General features: G+C 38.1%; 1 protein-coding gene across 1 annotated transcript in view; it reads left to right on the top strand.

Annotated features, from left to right (window-relative positions):
- aff2 (AF4/FMR2 family, member 2) overlaps positions 1 to 18587 on the top strand; it is a 689661-nt gene that overhangs the window by 540671 nt on the left and 130403 nt on the right. The window contains exon 14 of the mRNA XM_034181164.1: positions 3243 to 3444. Coding sequence (XP_034037055.1) covers positions 3243 to 3444 — 202 coding nt within the window. The remainder of the gene's footprint in view (positions 1 to 3242; positions 3445 to 18587) is intronic.

The raw sequence follows: 18587 nt of genomic DNA, 5'->3' as shown, positions 1-18587 counted from the left end.
AGAGATATTGCGTAAATGCAAAAAAGCAGTCCTACATAATTGTTTAATATGCGCTTTGAATGACATATCCTGATCAAAAATGACTCCAAGATTTCTCACAGTATTACTAGAGGTCAGGGTAATGCCATCCAGAGTAAGGATCTGGTTAGACACCATGTTTCTAAGATTTGTGGGGCCAAGTACAATAACTTCAGTTTTATCTGAGTTTAAAAGCAGGAAATTAGAGGTCATCCATGTCTTTATGTCTGTAAGACAATCCTGCAGTTTAGCTAATTGGTGTGTGTCCTCTGGCTTCATGGATAGATAAAGCTGGGTATCATCTGCGTAACAATGAAAATTTAAGCAATACCGTCTAATAATACTGCCTAAGGGAAGCATGTATAAAGTGAATAAAATTGGTCCTAGCACAGAACCTTGTGGAACTCCATAATTAACTTTAGTCTGTGAAGAAGATTCCCCATTTACATGAACAAACTGTAATCTATTAGACAAATATGATTCAAACCACCGCAGCGCAGTGCCTTTAACACCAAGAGACAGGAGATACAAACAAGAGAGACAGGGACAGTAAAACCCAAGCAGGGAAAAACCCCGACAAGAGAATAAGACGAAGAAGCAAACATAGCAAAAGCATGAAAACAAAACCAGGCAGAACCTCACATCCTGACAGATATTAGTTTTTGCAGTGCAGTAGGGCCAAATCTGTTAAATCAACTCTCTACAAATGTTGTTTTGTTAATTACATTGATGAATAAGTGAGAAAGGAGAAAAGGGATTTCTGGATCATTGTGTTCAATATGATGACCCAACAATTTTGTTGTCTCATAATCAGAAGGTTTGAGATTTAAACCCTACCCTTCTGTGTGGAACGTCCTTGTTTTCATCAGGTCTACGTGGAGACACTTCCTCACATAGTTTGAAGATGGGTGGCTGTGGAATAATGTTTTACACTGTAAGAGTGAGCCAGGAAACACTATTTTTTTAACACTGATTTTTTAACACTAATGTTAAAAAATCAATAATTAACACAAAGTTAAAATATTGCTGTTGAAGGTAGACACATATACAACCCCTGGCAAAAATTATGGAATCACCGGCCTCTGAGGATGTTCATTCAGTTGTTTAATTTTGTAGAAAAAAAGCAGATCACAGACATGACACAAAACTAAAGTCATTTCAAATGGCAACTTTCTGGCTTTAAGAAACACTATAAGAAATCAAGAAAAAAAGATTGTGGCAGTCAGTAACGGTTACTTTTTTAGACCAAGCAGAGGGAAAAAAAATATGGACTCACTCAATTCTGAGGAATAAATTATGGAATCACCCTGTAAATTTTCATCCCCAAAACTAACACCTGCATCAAATCAGATCTGCTCGTTAGTCTGCATCTAAAAAGGAGTGATCACACCTTGGAGAGCTGTTGCACCAAGTGGACTGACATGAATCATGGCTCCAACACGAGAGATGTCAATTGAAACAAAGCAGAGGATTATCAAACTCTTAAAAGAGAGTAAATCATCACGCAGTGTTGCAAAAGATGTTGGTTGTTCACAGTCAGCTGTGTCTAAACTCTGGACCAAATACAAACAACATGGGAAGGTTGTTAAAGGCAAACATACTGGTAGACCAAGGAAGATGTCAAAGCATCAAGACAGAAAACTTAAAGCAATATGTCTCAAAAATGCACAACAAAACAAATGATGAACGAATGGGAGGAAACTGGAGTCAACGTCTGTGACCGAACTGTAAGAAACCGCCTAAAGGAAATGGGATTTACATACAGAAAAGCTAAACAAAAGCCATCATTAACACCTAAACAGAAAAAAACAAGGTTACAATGGGCTAAGGAAAAGCAATCGTGGACTGTGGATGACTGGATGAAAGTCATATTCAGTGATGAATCTCGAATCTGCATTGGGCAAGGTGATGATGCTGTAACTTTTGTTTGGTGCCGTTCCAATGAGATTTATAAAGATGACTGCCTGAAGAGAACATGTAAATTTCCACAGTCATTGATGATATGGGGCTGCATGTCAGGTAAAGGCACTGGGGAGATGGCTGTCATTACATCATCAATAAATGCACAAGTTTACGTTGATATTTTGGACACTTTTCTTATTCCATCAATTGAAAGGATGTTTGGGGATGATGAAATCATTTTTCAAGATGATAATGCATCTTGCCATAGAGCAAAAACTGTGAAAACATTCCTTGCAAAAAGACACATAGGGTCAATGTCATGGCCTGCAAATAGTCTGGATCTTAATCCAATTGAAAATCTTTGGTGGAAGTTGAAGAAAATGGTCCATGACAAGGCTCCAACCTGCAAAGCTGATCTGGCAACAGCAATCAGAGAAAGTTGGAGCCAGATTGATGAAGAGTACTGTTTGTCACTCATTAAGTCCATGCCTCAGAGACTGCAAGCTGTTAGAAAAGCCAGAGGTGGTGCAACAAAATACTAGTGATGTGTTGGAGCGTTCTTTTGTTTTTCATGATTCCATCATTTATTCCTCAGAATTGAGTGATTCCATATTTTTTTTCCCTCTGCTTGGTCTAAAAAAGTAACCGTTACTAACTGCCACAATTTTTTTTCCCGATTTCTTATAGTGTTTCTTAAAGCCAGAAAGTTCCCATTTGAAATGACTTTAGTTTTGTGTCATGTCTGTGATCTGCTTTTTTTCTACAAAATTAAACAACTGAATGAACATCCTCCGAGGCCGGTGATTCCATAATTTTTGCCAGGGGTTGTAGACAACTCGTGGGTGTTAATTCCTCACTTGCTTTGCCATGTAGCTGTTGTCACTCCTGCACTTATTAAAAAAAACAAAAAGCCACAGCACAGATTGAGTCATAGACAGAATCAGCTTGATGTTAGGCTCATTAGAAGGGAAACATTGTCTTTGGAACTTTTTTCTTTATTCATTTCTCCCTGTCACCTCCTGTCTTCTTTACTTCTGTGTCTATCTTTTTACATCCAAACAAGGTTGCCTGAACACATGCTGTTTTCAATTATTACATGTGGATTTTATTATTTGTCATTTTAAAATACATTTACCCCCCTAGAACCAACCGTTATCTCAAATCTTTTTTGAAATAAAGGTGCACAACAACAGCCGGGCTTCAGTGCTTTGCTCAAAGGTGATTGATGAATGTTTAAAGGAAATGTGTTCATTTTTCCCTCATACAAGCTCATTACTCAGTCTGATTGTGATGCTTACTCTTGTTTTGATGTGTCCCATCAGCCCTGCAGCCAGGGAAAAGGACCTGTTGCCTCCCCCCTCTGTGGAGAATCAGAACTCCTCCAGGCCACGAAGTAAAGCCCCAAGTGGGAAAACAGCCCCCAGGAAAGAACCTCGCAGTACCACCAACTCAAACAGTACGATCATTCCTCCAGCATCACTACAACAAACCCCCGTGCCCATACCTGCCGTGGGTGTAAACCAGGTTAGTGTTCTGTCTACTGTTTAAAGGTATAGTGTCACTGGTTTATTGTTAAAGATTTAAGTCATTCAGATCATTTTCTTTGAAACCACTATAATTTTATTCCTTAACATTTAGATAAGGGATTCATAATATGATATTGCCAGTGTGACCAAAATTCATGCTGTCTGGAAACAATTTAGATTTTCAACCCCTGAGGGGCAGAAATTTAAGGGATCAGATGCTATGACCAACATTTGGTAGAGTTGGAAGTGATTTACAAGAATCCTTATGGATGTTAACATAAGATGGGTCACAGGTAATCTTAAAACCTCACATATGCACACATGCGCTTCCTCCTGTAGCTAGTCTGCATGACTGCGATGAAGGAAAAGACAATATTCACTATGGAATTTCCCCATAAGTAAATTTGACCTCTTCTATAAAGTGAGCTGTAATTTTGCAACATGTTACAAAAATAAACCTACATTATAATGCTTGGATGTCAGTAGAAATTAAATTTTCTCAGTTTTGTGAAATTTGAGAGGCCCTGTGGCTTTAAAAGAACATCAAGGTGCTCTTACTTTTCCAAAGAACTTTGATGAAAGTACATTATGCAGTAAAATATAAAACAAGAGACCATGACCTCAACCAAATCCATGTATTAGGCCTGTTTCCCTACACATGTCTACATCTGGAATATGTAAAGACACAGCATTCCTAGCCAAGTCCAGCTCTCATGTAATGAACCCCTGTGCATGAAAGCTCACTTCATCCTCATGGTCTCTGGGTGATTCAGCTAAATCATAAAAGTCCTCAACATAAAAGCTGTTTTATGACTTCACCATTATGGCTCGTCATCACTGACTGGTTTTATCTGAATCCCGAAAGTAAGAAAAAGTGAGAGGACGCGTCCAACATCATCGTCTTAACCTTTAATGAGTTAATGGTCTGCGGTTTTATGAAGATTAGTTTCAAGTAGAAAGAAGGAAAGAAAAAGAAAATAGGTGTTATGAAATCACTGAAACCCTTCATATTCTTGACTTAATATTGAAAATATTGCATTACCAAATGCTGAAACGTTTACCAAATTAATATTGGCATGACAAAAGGTCAAAATATTATTTACACAAGTGGTTCTCATCAAAATCAGCATCATAAATGTAAAACATTCACTGTTAGAGGTCGTCACATCTGACTTGAAACAGATCTGGGGAAAGATTTATTTCAAAAACCACCAAAAGGAAGTTCGAGATTGTTTTAAACTGACTCAGAAGGGGCAAGAGAACGCAAAACCTGGCCAACTGAGCTGATCCATCGATGGGCAGATGGAGGGAGAACACAGCTGTGAGAGCACAAAAAAGAGGCAAGCCAGAGTAAAGAACTCATTTTAACATTGATCACATTCCGGCTCACCCAAAAACATTTTTTCTGTGATGGTGATGTGGCACATCATTCAGAACCACAGAGACATCTTATCATGGCTCTGAATCAATGCCAGCTGGGCCGAAAGAAACTTGGAGCAGTTTTGATTCAGAACCGTGTTTTGACTTTCGTCTTTCTGACAGAGCTGTCTCATATCATTATATTTGTTTACTTCAAATAATATGATGTTTTATAGTACGTCTGGAAAGTATTCACAGGGCTGGACTTATTCCAGATTTTTTATGTTACAGCCTTTTTATGTTACAGCCTTATTCCAAAATGGAGTAAATTCATTTTTTTCCCTCAAACTTCTACACACAGTACCCCATAATGACAATGTGAAAAAAGTTATTTTGAGATTTTTGCAAATTTATTAAAAATAAAAAATTAAGAAATCACATGTACATAAGTACAACCCCAGTTCCAATGAAGTTGGAACATTGTGTAAAATGTAAATAAAAACAGAATACAATGACTTTCAAATCCTCTTCAACCTATATTCAATTGAATATGCCACAGAGACAAGATATTTAATGTTCAAACTGATAACTTTATTGTTTTTCTGCAAATATTTGCTTATTTTGAAATGGATGCCTGCAGCATGTTTCTAAAAAGCTGGTACAGTGGTATGTTTCCCACTGTGTTACATCACCTTTCCTTCTAACAACACTCAATAAGCGTTTGGGAACTGAGGACACTAATTGTTGAAGCTTTGTAGGTGGAATTCTTTTCCATTCTTGCTTGATGTACGACTTCAGTTGTTCAACAGTCTGTGGTCTCCGTTGTCATATTTTGTGCTTCATAATGTGCCACACATTTTCAGTGGGAGACAGGTCTGGACAGCAGGCAGGCCAGTCTAGTATCCGCACTCTTTTACTATGGAGCCACACTATTGTAACACGTGCAGAATGTGGCTTGGCATTGTCTTGCTGAAATAAGCAGGGACATCCCTGAAAAAGACGTTGCTTGGATGGCAGCATGTGTTGCTCCAAAACCTGGATGTACCTTTCAGCATTGATGGTGCCATCACAGATGTGTAAGTTGTCCATGCCATGGGCACTAACACACCCCCATACCATCACAGATGCTGGTTTTTGATGTATGGCTTTCACTTTGCATGGTAGAGTTTTAACTTGCATTTGTAGATGTAGTGACGAACTGTGTTAACTGACAGTGGTTTTCTGAAGTGTTCCTGAGCCCACGCGGTAAGATCCTTTACACAATGATGTCAGTTTTTCATGCAGTGCTGCCTGAGGAATCGAAGGTCACAGACATTCAGTGTCGGTTTTTGGCCTTGCTGCTTACATGTAGAAAGTTCTCCAGATTCTCTGAATCTTCTGATTATATTATGGACTGTAGATGATGGAATCCCTAAATTCCTTGCAATTGAACTTTGAGAAACATTGTTCTTAAACTGTTGGACTATTTTTTTCATGCAGTTGTTCTCAAAGTGGTGATCCTCACCCCATCTTTGCTTGTGAACAGCTGAGCTTTTTGGGGATGCTCCTTTTATACCCAATCATGACACTCACCTGTTTCCAATTAGGTGTTCTTTGAGCATTCATCAACTTTCCAAGTCTTTTGTTGCCCTGTCCCAACTTTTTTGAAATGTGTTGCAGGCATCCATTTCAAAATGAGCAAATATTTGCACAAAAACAATAAAGTTTATCAGTTTGAACATTAAATATCTTGTCTTTGTGGTGTATTCAGTTGAATATAGGTTGAAGAGGATTTGCAAATCATTGTATTCTGTTTTTATTTACATTTTACACAATGTCCCAACTTCACCCAGGTGTCCCAGCAGTACACCAGAATTAACGACGTCATCATCACAGGTCTTCATATCAAACCACGGTCCTACGCACGGGCGGTAACAGATGAGAGCGGAGGGGAGCCCAGTGAACAGGAGGTCAGCTCTGTGGAAAAACAGGTTGCTGATTTCCTCCTATCTAAAGGTATAGAAATGGATTTAAATAACATTGAAGCGTGCCACCCTCTGCCCCGGAGAAATGACGGTGATAAACGAACCGTCATCATGAGATTCATCAACAGAAAACACAAAACAGCACTGTTAAAACAAGGAAGAAAACTGAAAGGGACAAACGTATTCATCAATGAACATCTCACCAAACGGAATGCCGACATCGCCAGGAAAGCACGCTTCTTAAAGAAACAGGGAAAAATCCAGCACACATGGACTTCAAACTGTAAAATATTCATCAAACTGAACGGATCACCAGAACAAGCAAAAGTCATGGCAATAAGGAACATCGAGGAGCTGGACAAATATGAACAATAGTGTTTCTTAAAGTGAGGATCTGGACAAATATGACCAATAAGGTATGAGGACACAAACACATCACAACACCATGACACAGACCAGAGGAACCTATTCATCTACTACCTATTCATCTACATCTGGAGACAAGAAGGATATAACTCAAAGGATTGCTGATCATGGAAAAGTAGAACTGAGAACATTTAAATACACAGACCACAATGTACTGGACTTGGAGCACGATATAGACCCGGACAATAATTTCTTCTCAAATATCAATGACAGTTGTTGCTATTATACAGATGAACAGTTTAATCGGATCATTAGAACGGATAACAAATGATCAATAATCCATTTCAACAGCAGAAGTCTATATGCAAACTTTAACAACATTAAAGAATATTTAAGTCAGTTTAAAAAAATATTTAACATAATTGCTATATCAGAAACATGGATCAATGAAGATAAAGGAATGGATTTTGAACTGGATGGATATGAATTTAATTGTGTAAACAGAAAAAATAAGAGTGGAGGAGGAGTGGCTGTGTATGTGGATAAGAACATGGATTATAAAATAGTAGACAATATGACAACTGTGATTGATAACTTATTAGAATGTATAACTATTGAAATATGTGAAGAAAAAAGCAAAAATGTATTAGTCAGCTGTATATATAGAGCACCAGGATCTAGTATTGAAACATTCACTGACTGTATGGGAAAAATGTTCTCAAAAACTAATCAAAAAACTGTGTTCATCTCTGGTGACTTAAATATTGATCTGCTCAATCCAAATAAGCATAAAATAACAGATGAATTTATCAGTATAATGTACAGTATGAGTTTATATCCAAAAATCACCAGGCCAAGCAGAATTACATCCCATAGTGCCACCTTAATTGATAATATATTCAGCAATGATATTGAGAATAACACTGTGAGTGGATTATTAATCAATGACATTAGTGATCATCTACCAGTTTTCATCGTTTATAATAGAAACCATCGGCGGAATCAGCCAGAGGAGAAAATAAAATACAGGCGAGTGCGGACAGAGGAAAACATGAACACACTAAAGAAGGATTTACAGGAGCAAAACTGGGAAAAGGTATACAGTGAAAGTGATGTTGATAGTGCATATGAAACTTTTTTACAAATATTTACATCATTATATGATAAAAATTGTCCAATTAAACAAGACTACAGAAAACAAAAAATCCAAGCTTGACCATGGATGACGAAAGGGTTACGAAATGCATGTAATAAGAAAAATACACTGTATAGAGAATTCATAAAACTAAAGACTAAAGAGGCAGAAAATAGATATAAGAAATACAAAAATAGATTAACTAATATTATACGGGTATGTAGGAAGGAATATTATAGTAACATATTATATAATAACAAAAACAATATTAAAGGAATATGGGATATATTAAATAGCATTATAAAAAATGGTAATAAAAAACAGAGTTACCCTCAGTATTTCATTGATAATAATGTCAAGAAGGAAAATAAGGATGAGGTAGTCAACGGTTTTAATAATTTTTTTGTAAATATTGGACCAAGCTTGGCAGAAAAAATTCCCGATTCCCAACCTGAGGATTGGGATAATAATCTTATAGAAAGAAATCCCTGTTCAATGTTCCTCACAGCAGTGGATGGAAATGAAATTATAGACATTGTGAATAATTGTAAATATAAAACATCTACCGATTTAAATGAAATTGATATGGTGGTAAAACAGGTCATTGAATGGATTGTAGAACCATTAACATACATCTGTAACTTATCATTTCAAACCGGTAAATTTCCCAATCAAATGAAAATAGCTAAGGTTGTGCCGCTGTATAAGACTGGGGATAGATACCACTTCACAAATTATAGACCTGTTTCTTTGCTTCCACAATTTTCCAAATTATTAGAAAAGTTATTCAATAATAGATTAGACAAATTCATAAATAAACATAAATTACTTACTGATAGTCAATATGGATTCAGAGCACATAGTTCAACATCACTTGCATTAATAGAATCAGTTGAGGAGATTACAAACGCCATAGACCACAAATTACATTCAGTTGGAATATTTATAGACCTTAAAAAGGCTTTTGATACAATTAATCATGACATATTAATAAATAAACTTGAACAGTATGGGATTAGGGGGTTGGTGTTGCACTGGGTGAGAAGCTACTTAAGTAACAGAAAACAGTTTGTGAAGTTGGGGGAATATACATCATCATGCTTGGACAATGCTTGTGGCGTCCCACAGGGGTCAGTATTGGGTCCAAAACTGTTTCTAATTTATATAAATGATATTGTCAATGTTTCCAAAATATTAAAATTAGTATTATTTGCAGATGACACAAGCATTTTTTGTTCAGGGGGGGATTTGCAGGAGTTACTGAGGAGGATCAGTATAGAAATGGGAAAATTGAAAATATGGTTTGACAGAAACAAATTATCATTAAACTTAAGTAAAACAAAATACATGTTATTTGGCTATTGTAATACAGACATACAGGTTCAGTTACAAGTCGAGGGGGTAGATATTGAAAGGGTACATGAAAATAAGTTTCTGGGGGTGATAATAGATGATAAGATAAACTGGAAGACTCATATAAAACATATACAAAGTAAACTGTCAAGAAGCATTTCAGTTCTAAACAAAGCGAAACATATTCTGGACCACAACTCACTCCGCATTCTTTACTGCTCACTGGTTTTACCATATTTACAGTACTGTGCAGAGGTATGGGGTAATACTTATAAAGGTACAACACAATCACTATCAGTAATGCAGAAAAGAGCTATAAGAATTATTCATAATACTGGCTATAGAGATCATACAAATCCACTATTTTTACAATCCAAATTCTTAAAATTCACAGACTTGGTTCATTTTCAAACAGTACAAATTGTGTATAAAGCAATAAACAATTTACTTCCAGCAAATATTAAAAATATGTTTTTTAACAGATCAGGGGATTTCAGTCTGAGGGGGAAATTTAATTTAAAGCATCAGTGGGCACGAACAACATTAAAAGGTTTCTGTATTTCTGTCTGTGGGGTGAGGATGTGGAACAGATTGGGAGTGGGGCTCAAGCAATGTCCAAGCATGAACCAGTTCAAACAGCGGTACAAAAATATGTTTTTTTCTGGGTATAGGGAGGAGGAAGGGTAATGAGGGTTAGGGTGTTTTTGTTTTTTGCTTCGGCTTGTAAATATATAGTATTTTGTATGTAAGTAGGTATGTGTAGGTGTATATTTATGTTTGTGTATATATATGTGTATATATGTATATGTGTATATATGTGTATGTATGTTGATGTGTGTATGTATATATGTATGTGTATATATATGTATATATATATATATATATATATATATATATATATATATATATATATATATATATATATATTGATATCGGTTTAGGTGTGTAGGAATCTATGTGTATATGTGGCAAAGGGTATTACTGGTTGTGGGGAAGAAGGGGTAGAGATAAATAAGCTGATGCTTCACCCTACCCCTTTTCGGACATGTTGGGTACACAGTAGGAACTTTTTTGTTGTTGTCTTTACTGATCTATCTTGTAATTGTTGTTGTATCAAATGTTCGAAATAAACAGTTTTTCATTCATTCATTCATTCATTGGAATTGGGGTTGTATTCACAGCCTTTGCCATGAAGCTCAGATTTGAGCTCAGGTGCCTCCTGTTTCCACTGATCATCCTTGAGATGTTTTTGCAGCTTTATTGGAGTCCACCTGGGGTAAATTCAGTTGATTGGACATGATTTGAAAGGGCACACCCCTGTCTACATATAGAACTGGCCACCTATCTAAACTGAGTGATCAGGGGAGAAGGACATTAACGCACCTTGACATTTGCACAAATTTGATCCCCGCACTAGCATGTAATCTTGTGTGCCAATGAGTGAACTCATCGTAAACTGTTGTAAACAGTTTAACATTGTAAACTATGTGTAAACTGTGCATGGCTGTGTGCCAGGGCGCAAAGAAAATTTTGCATATATTTGCATGAACTAGTTGAGAACATTGTGCAATCTATTCAGAAACATTGCATGTCACTGCGTATCAATGCGTGTAGGGCATCTGAACCTGAAATTAGATTATAAAGCGATGCTACCTCTATAATGAACATAACTTTACTACACTATCTAACTCATAAGAACAAATGAAAATGCAACTATTTTACCAATGCATTACATAAGAAATAATTACCTTTGAGACAAGATTTCAAATGTGTTCACCACACGACGAGCACAAGACAACCTGCAGCTGTAGATAATTTCTCATTCTCATTCTGGGAGTGATGAGAGAATGGTTTCATCAGTCAAGTTTTGAGAACAAATGTGTCATCAGCTATGAAATGATATAAGCACAGGCTTTATTTTATGTAGTGTCAACTGTGACAAAGTGGGACCATTGACACGACAAATTGTGCGGCAGTGATGGGATGAAATTCGTACAAGCGTCAAAGTGACTTTAGTCATGGAGGTGACCAAGAACCCAACGGTCACGCTGTCAGAGATCCAGCATTCCTCAATGGAGAGAGGAGAACCTTCCAGAAGGACAACCATCTCTGCAGCAATCCACCAATCAGGCCTGTATAGTACAGTGACCAGACAGAAGCCACTCCTTAGGAAAAGACACATGGCAGCCCACCTGGAGTTTTACAAAAGGCGCCTGAAGGACCAGGAGAAACAAAAATTCTCTGGCCTTATAAGACAAAGATTGAAGTCTTTGGTGTGAATGCCAGGTGTCATGTTTGGAGGAAACCAGGCACCATCCCTACAGTGAAGCATGGTGGTGGCAGCATCATGCTGTGGGGATGTTTTTTAGCAGCAGGAACTGGGAGACTAGTCAGGATTGAGGGAAAGATGAATGCAGCAATGTACAGAGACATCCTGGATGAAAACCTGCTCCAGAGCGCTCTTGACCTCAGACTGGGGTGACGGTTTATCTTTCAGCAGGACAATGACCCTAAATACACAGCCAAGATATTAGAGGAGTGTCTTCAGGACAACTCTGTGAATGTCCTTGAGTGGTCCAGCCAGAGCCCAGACCTGAATCTGACTGAACATCTCTGGAGAAATCTGAAAATGTCTGTGCACTGACGCTCCCCATCCAACCTGATGGAGCTTGAGAGGTGCTGCAAAGAGGAATGGACCAAACTGCCCAAAGATAGGTGCACCAAGCTTGTGGCATCATATTCAAGAAGACCTGATGCTGGAATTGCATCAACAAAGTATTGAACAAAGGCTGTGAATACTTAAGTGTGATTTCAGGCTCCTCTCCTGTGGAACCAGCTCCCAATTCAGATCAGGGAGACAGACACCCTCTCTACTTTTAAGATTAGGCTTAAAACTTTCCTTTTTGCTAAAGCTTATAGTTAGGGCTGGATCAGGTGACCCTGAACCATCCCTTAGTTATGCTGCTATAGACGTAGACTGCTGGGGGGTTCCCATGATGCACTGAGTGTTTCTTTCTCTTTTTGCTCTGTATGCACCACTCTGCATTTAATCATTAGTGATCGATCTCTGCTCCCCTCCACAGCATGTCTTTTTCCTGGTTCTCTCCCTCAGCCCCAACCAGTCCCAGCAGAAGACTGCCCCTCCCTGAGCCTGGTTCTGCTGGAGGTTTCTTCCTGTTAAAAGGGAGTTTTTCCTTCCCACTGTAGCCAAGTGCTTGCTCACAGGGGGTCGTTTTGACCGTTGGGGTTTTACATAATTATTGTATGGCCTTGCCTTACAATATAAAGTGCCTTGGGGCAACTGTTTGTTGTGATTTGGCGCTATATAAAAAAATTGATTGATTGATTTCTGAGTTGGTTTTTTTTTTTTGATAAACTTGCAAAAGTTTCAAAAAAGCTTTTGTCATGTTGTCATTAAGGGGTGTTGCAAGTAAAATTTTGAGGGAATAAATGAATTTACTCCATTTTGGACTAAAATTTCCACATAACAAAATGTGGAAAAAGTGAAGTCATGATGATGAGTAAATGGACTGCATTGCGCTTTTCCATCTGCGTCAGATGCTCAAAGAGCTTTACAATTATGCCTCAGATTCACCCCGATGTCAGGGTGCTGCCATACAAGCTGCTCACTACACACCGGGAGCATGTAGGGGATTAAGGACGTTGCCCAATTGCCCTTAGTGATTTTCCAGTCAGGCTGGGATTTCAACCAAGGATCTCAAGCCCAACGCTTAACCACTAGACCATTGCCTCCCCAAAACCTCACTGGCTGTACTTCTGAGACAACATTAAAAATTCACATTTCATATCGTCACCTTCATAAAATAATGGCTTAAGTCACATGACTTTGGCCATTATTTTAGGAAGGTGACAATATTCAACATCCTGTGCACTCCACACTCCGCATCTGAGGAGATCTCAGAAGTGATGTTCTCCTTGGATGCCGAAAAAGTGTTTGATCATCTTGAATGGCAGTACTTGTTTGCTATCTTAGAAAAATTTGGCTTTGGGCCATCATTTTAACATGGATTACAGTAATACAGTATATGACACACCCACTGCAGCTGTACGGACCAATAACAATATCTTTGACTAGTTCCCCCTTCATACAACCCCAGTTCCATTGACGTTGGGACATTGTGTAGAATGTATATAAAACAGAATACAATGATTTTCAAATCCTCTTCAACCTACAACCCCTGGCAAAAATTATGGAATCACCGGCCTCGGAGGATGTTCATTCAGTTGTTTAATTTTGTAGAAAAAAAGCAGATCACAGACATGACACAAAACTAAAGTCATTTCAAATGGCAACTTTCTGGCTTTAAGAAACACTATAAGAAATCAAGAAAAAAAGATTGTGGCAGTCAGTAACGGTTACTTTTTTAGACCAAGCAGAGGAAAAAATATGGACTCACTCAATTCTGAGGAAAAAATTATGGAATCACCCTGTAAATTTTCATCCCCCAAACTAACACCTGCATCAAATCAGATCTGCTCATTGACATTGACCCTATGTGTCTTTTTACAAGGAATGTTTTCGCAGTTTTTGCTCTATGGCAAGATGCATTATCATCTTGAAACATCCCCAAACATCCTTTCAGTTGTCCAAAATATCAACGTAAACTTGTGCATTTATTGATGATGTAATGACAGCCATCTCCCCAGTGTCTTTACGTGACATGCAGCCCCATATCATCAATGACTGTGGAAATTTACATCTTCTCTTCAGGCAGTCATCTTTAGAAATCTCATTGGAACGGCACCAAACAAAAGTTCCAGCATCATCACCTTGCCCAATGCAGATTTGAGATTCATCACTGAATATGACTTTCATCCAGTCATCCACAGTCCACGAATGCTTTTCCTTAGCCCATTGTAACCTTGTTTTTTTCTGTTTAGGTGTTAATGATGGCTTTCGTTTAGCTTTTCTGTATGTAAATCCCATTTCCTTTAGGCGGTTTCTTACAGTTCGGTCACAGACGTTGACTCCAGTTTCCTCCCATTCATTCCTCATTTGTTTTGTTGTGCATTTTTCGATTTTTGAGACATATTGTTTTAAGTTTTCTGTCTTGACACTTTGATGTCTTCCTTGGTCTACCAGTATGTTTGCCTTTAACAACCTTCCCATGTTGTTTGTATTTGGTCCAGAGTTTAGACACAGCTGACTGTGAATAAACAACATCTTTTGCAACATTGCGTGATGATTTACTCTCTTTTAAGAGTTTGATAATCCTCTCCTTTGTTTCAATTGACATTTCTCGTGTTGGAGCCATGATTCATGTCAGTCCACTTGGTGCAACAGCTCTCCAAGGTGTGATCACTCCTTTTTAGATGCAGACTAATGAGCAGATCTGATATGATGCAGGTGTTAGTTTTGGGGATGAAAATTTACAGGGTGATTCCATAATTTATTCCTCAGAATTGAGTGATTCCATATTTTTTTCCTCTGCTTGGTCTAAAAAAGTAACTGTTACTGACTGCCACAATCTTTTTTTCTTGATTTCTTATAGTGTTTCTTAAAGCCAGAAAGTTGCCATTTGAAATGACTTTAGTTTTGTGTCATGTCTGTGATCTGCTTTTTTTCTACAAAATTAAACAACTGAATGAACATCCTCCGAGGCCGGTGATTCCATCATTTTTGCCAGGGGTTGTATATTCAGTTGAATACACCACAAAGACAAGATATTTAATGTTAAAGGTGATACATTTTATTGTTTTTGTACAAATATTTGCTTATTTTGAAATGGATGCCTGCAACACATTTCAAAAAGGCTGGGACAGTGGTATGTTTCCCACTGTGTTACATCACCTTTCCTTCTAACAACACTCAATAAGTGTTTGGGAACTGAGGACACTAACTGTGAGTGTCCTGATTGGGTAAAAAAGGAGCATCCCCAAAAGTCTCAGCCATTCACAAGCAAAGATGGGGTGAGGATCACCACTTTGTGAACAACTGTGTGAAAAAAATAGTCTAACAGTTTAAAAACAATGTTTCTCAATGTTCAGTTGCAAGGAATTTAGGGATTCCATCATCTACAGTTCATAATGCAATCAGAAGCGTCAGATAATATGGAGAACTTTCTACACATAAGCAGCAAGGCCGAAAACCAACATTGAATGCCCGTGACCTTTGATCCCTCAGGCGGCACTGCGTTAAAAACCGACATCATTGTGTAAAGGATCTTACCGCGTGGGATCAGGAACACTTCAGAAAATCATTGTCAGTTAACACAGTTCATCACTACATCTACAATTGCAAGTTAAAACTCTACCATGCAAAGTGAAAGCCACACATCAACAACATCCAGAAACACTGCCACCTTCTCTGGACCTGAGCTCATTTGAAATGGACAGACGCAAAGTGGAAAAGTGTGCTGTGGTCTGATGAGTCCACATTTCAAATTGTTTTTGGAAATCATGGACGTCGTGTCATCTGGACAAAAGAGGAAAAAGACCATCCAGATTGTTAATCTGGATGGTACATCTGTGATGCTGGCTTTGATGATATGGGGGGCGGGGGGGAGTGTTAATGCCCATGGCATGGACAACTTACACATCTGTGATGGCACCATCAATGCTGAAAGGTACATCCAGGTTTTGGAGCAACACATGCTGCCATCCAAACAACGTCTTTTTCAGGGACGTCCCTGCTTATTTCAGCAAGACAATGCCAAGCCACATTCTGCAAGTGTTACAACAGCGTGGCTTCGTAGTAAAAGAGTGCGGATAATAGACTGGCTTGCCTGCAGTCCAGACCTGTCGCCCCAATCATGACACTCATCTGTTTCCAAACAGTTGTTCTTTGAGCATTCATCAATGTCCCAGTCTTTTGTTGCCCCGTCCCAAGTTTTTTGAAACATGTTGCAGGCATCCATTTCAAAATGAGCAAATATTTGCACAAAAACAATAAAATTTATCAGTTTAATCTTTAAATTAATCTTTTAATCTTTAAATCTTGTCTTTGTGCTGTATTCAATTGAATATAGGTTGAAGAGGATTTGCAAATCACTGTATTCTGTTTCTATTTACATTTTACATAACTTCCCAACTTCATTGGAATTGGGATTGTAGGTCCTGCAGACAGGGCTGCGGCCTCTCCCCATATTTGTTCAATCTGGCAGTTGAACCCCTTGCTATAGCCCTTAGGGTTGAAGAGGGTATCACTGGTAACGCTCGTGGTCGCAAAGTCCATAAGGTGGTGTTATATGCAGATGACCTGCTTTTGTATATGTCCAACCCAACAGTATCCATCTCAAAATTATTGTTGATGCTAGAAAACTTCAGGCACCTCTCAGGCTACAAATTGAACTACTCCAAGAGCCTGCTTTGTCCAATTGACGAATTGTCTGCAGATGGAGATTATTCCAAATTTCCATTCAAAATAGAAGGCCACATGTTCACATATCTAGGAATTAAAGTTACCCGCAAGAAAGAGTATTTGGAGAAATACAACTTCAACTCATTATTAGAACAAACAAAACAAGATTTTGGGAAATGGTCAACTATACCAATTTTGTAAGCAGGTCACATTAATATAGTCAGAATGTCCTTCCTAGATTTCTTTATGTGTTTTAGATGGTCCCCATATTTATCCCTATGAAAACATTTAAACAGTTAGGATAATCTCTTCATTTATATGGAACAATTCTAACTGTAGGATGAAAAAGATGTACCTGAAGTTTCCTAAAGATGCTGGTGGGTTGGGACTACCCAGTTTTCTTTAGTATTATTGGCCTGCTAACATAGAAAAACTCATTCATTGGATTTACACATACAGTAGTGTTCAGAATAATAGTAGTGCTAGGTGACTAAAAAGATTAATCCAGGTTTTGAGTATATTTCTTATTGTTACATGGGAAACAAGGTACCAGTAGATTCAGTAGATTCTCACAAATCCAACAAGACCCAGCATTCATGATATGCACACTCTTAAGGCTATGAAATTGGGCTATTAGTAAAAACAAAAAGTAGAAAAGGGGGTGTTCACAATAATAGTAGTGTGGCATTCAGTCAGTGAGTTTGTCAATTTTGTGGAACAAACAGGTGTGAATCAGGTGTCCCCTATTTAAGGATGAAGCAGCACCTGTTGAACATGCTTTTCTCTTTGAAAGCCTGAGGAAAATGGGATGTTCAAGACATTGTTCAGAAGAACAGTGTAGTTTGCTTAAAAAGTTGATTGGAGGTGCAAAAAATTATAGGCTGTTCATCTACAATGATCTCCAGTGCTTTAAAATGAACAAAAAAAACAGAGACGCATGGAAGAAAACGGAAAACAACCATCAAAATGGATAGAAGAATAACCAGAATGGCAAAGGCTCACCCATTGATCAGCTCCAGGATGATCAAAGACAGTCTGGAGTTACCTGTAAGTGCTGTGACAGTTAGAAGACGCCTGTGTGAAGCTAATTTATTTGCAAGAATCCCTCGCAAAGTCCCTCTGTTAAATAAAAGACATGTGCAGAAGAGGTTACAATTTGCCAAAGATTACATCAACTGGCCTAAAGAGAAATGGAGGAATATTTTGTGGACCGATGAGAGTAAAATTGTTCTTTTTGGGTCCAAGGGCTGCAGACAGTTTGTGAGACGACCCCCAAACTCTGAATTCAAGCCACAGTTCACAGTGAAGACAGTGAAGCATGGTGGTGCAAGCATCATGATATGGGCATGTTTCTCCTACTATGGTGTTGGGCCTATATATTGCATACCAGGTATCATGGATCAGTTTGGATATGTCAAAATACTTGAAGAGGTCATGTTGCCTTATGCTGAAGAGGACATGCCCTTGAAATGGGTGTTTCAACAAGAGAATGACCCCAAGCACACTAGTAAACCAGCAAAATCTTGGTTCCAAACCAACAAAATTAATGCCTCGCAGATGTGAAGAAATCATGAAAAACTGTGGTTATACAACTAAATACTAGTTTAGTGATTCACAGGATTGCTAAAAAAGCAGTTTGAACA

This window comes from Thalassophryne amazonica, chromosome 11 (genome assembly GCF_902500255.1).
Source record: "Thalassophryne amazonica chromosome 11, fThaAma1.1, whole genome shotgun sequence".
Taxonomy (NCBI): domain Eukaryota; kingdom Metazoa; phylum Chordata; class Actinopteri; order Batrachoidiformes; family Batrachoididae; genus Thalassophryne; species Thalassophryne amazonica.
The sequence above is the reverse complement of the archived record's forward strand: the minus strand, read 5'-3'. Positions and strand labels throughout refer to the sequence as shown.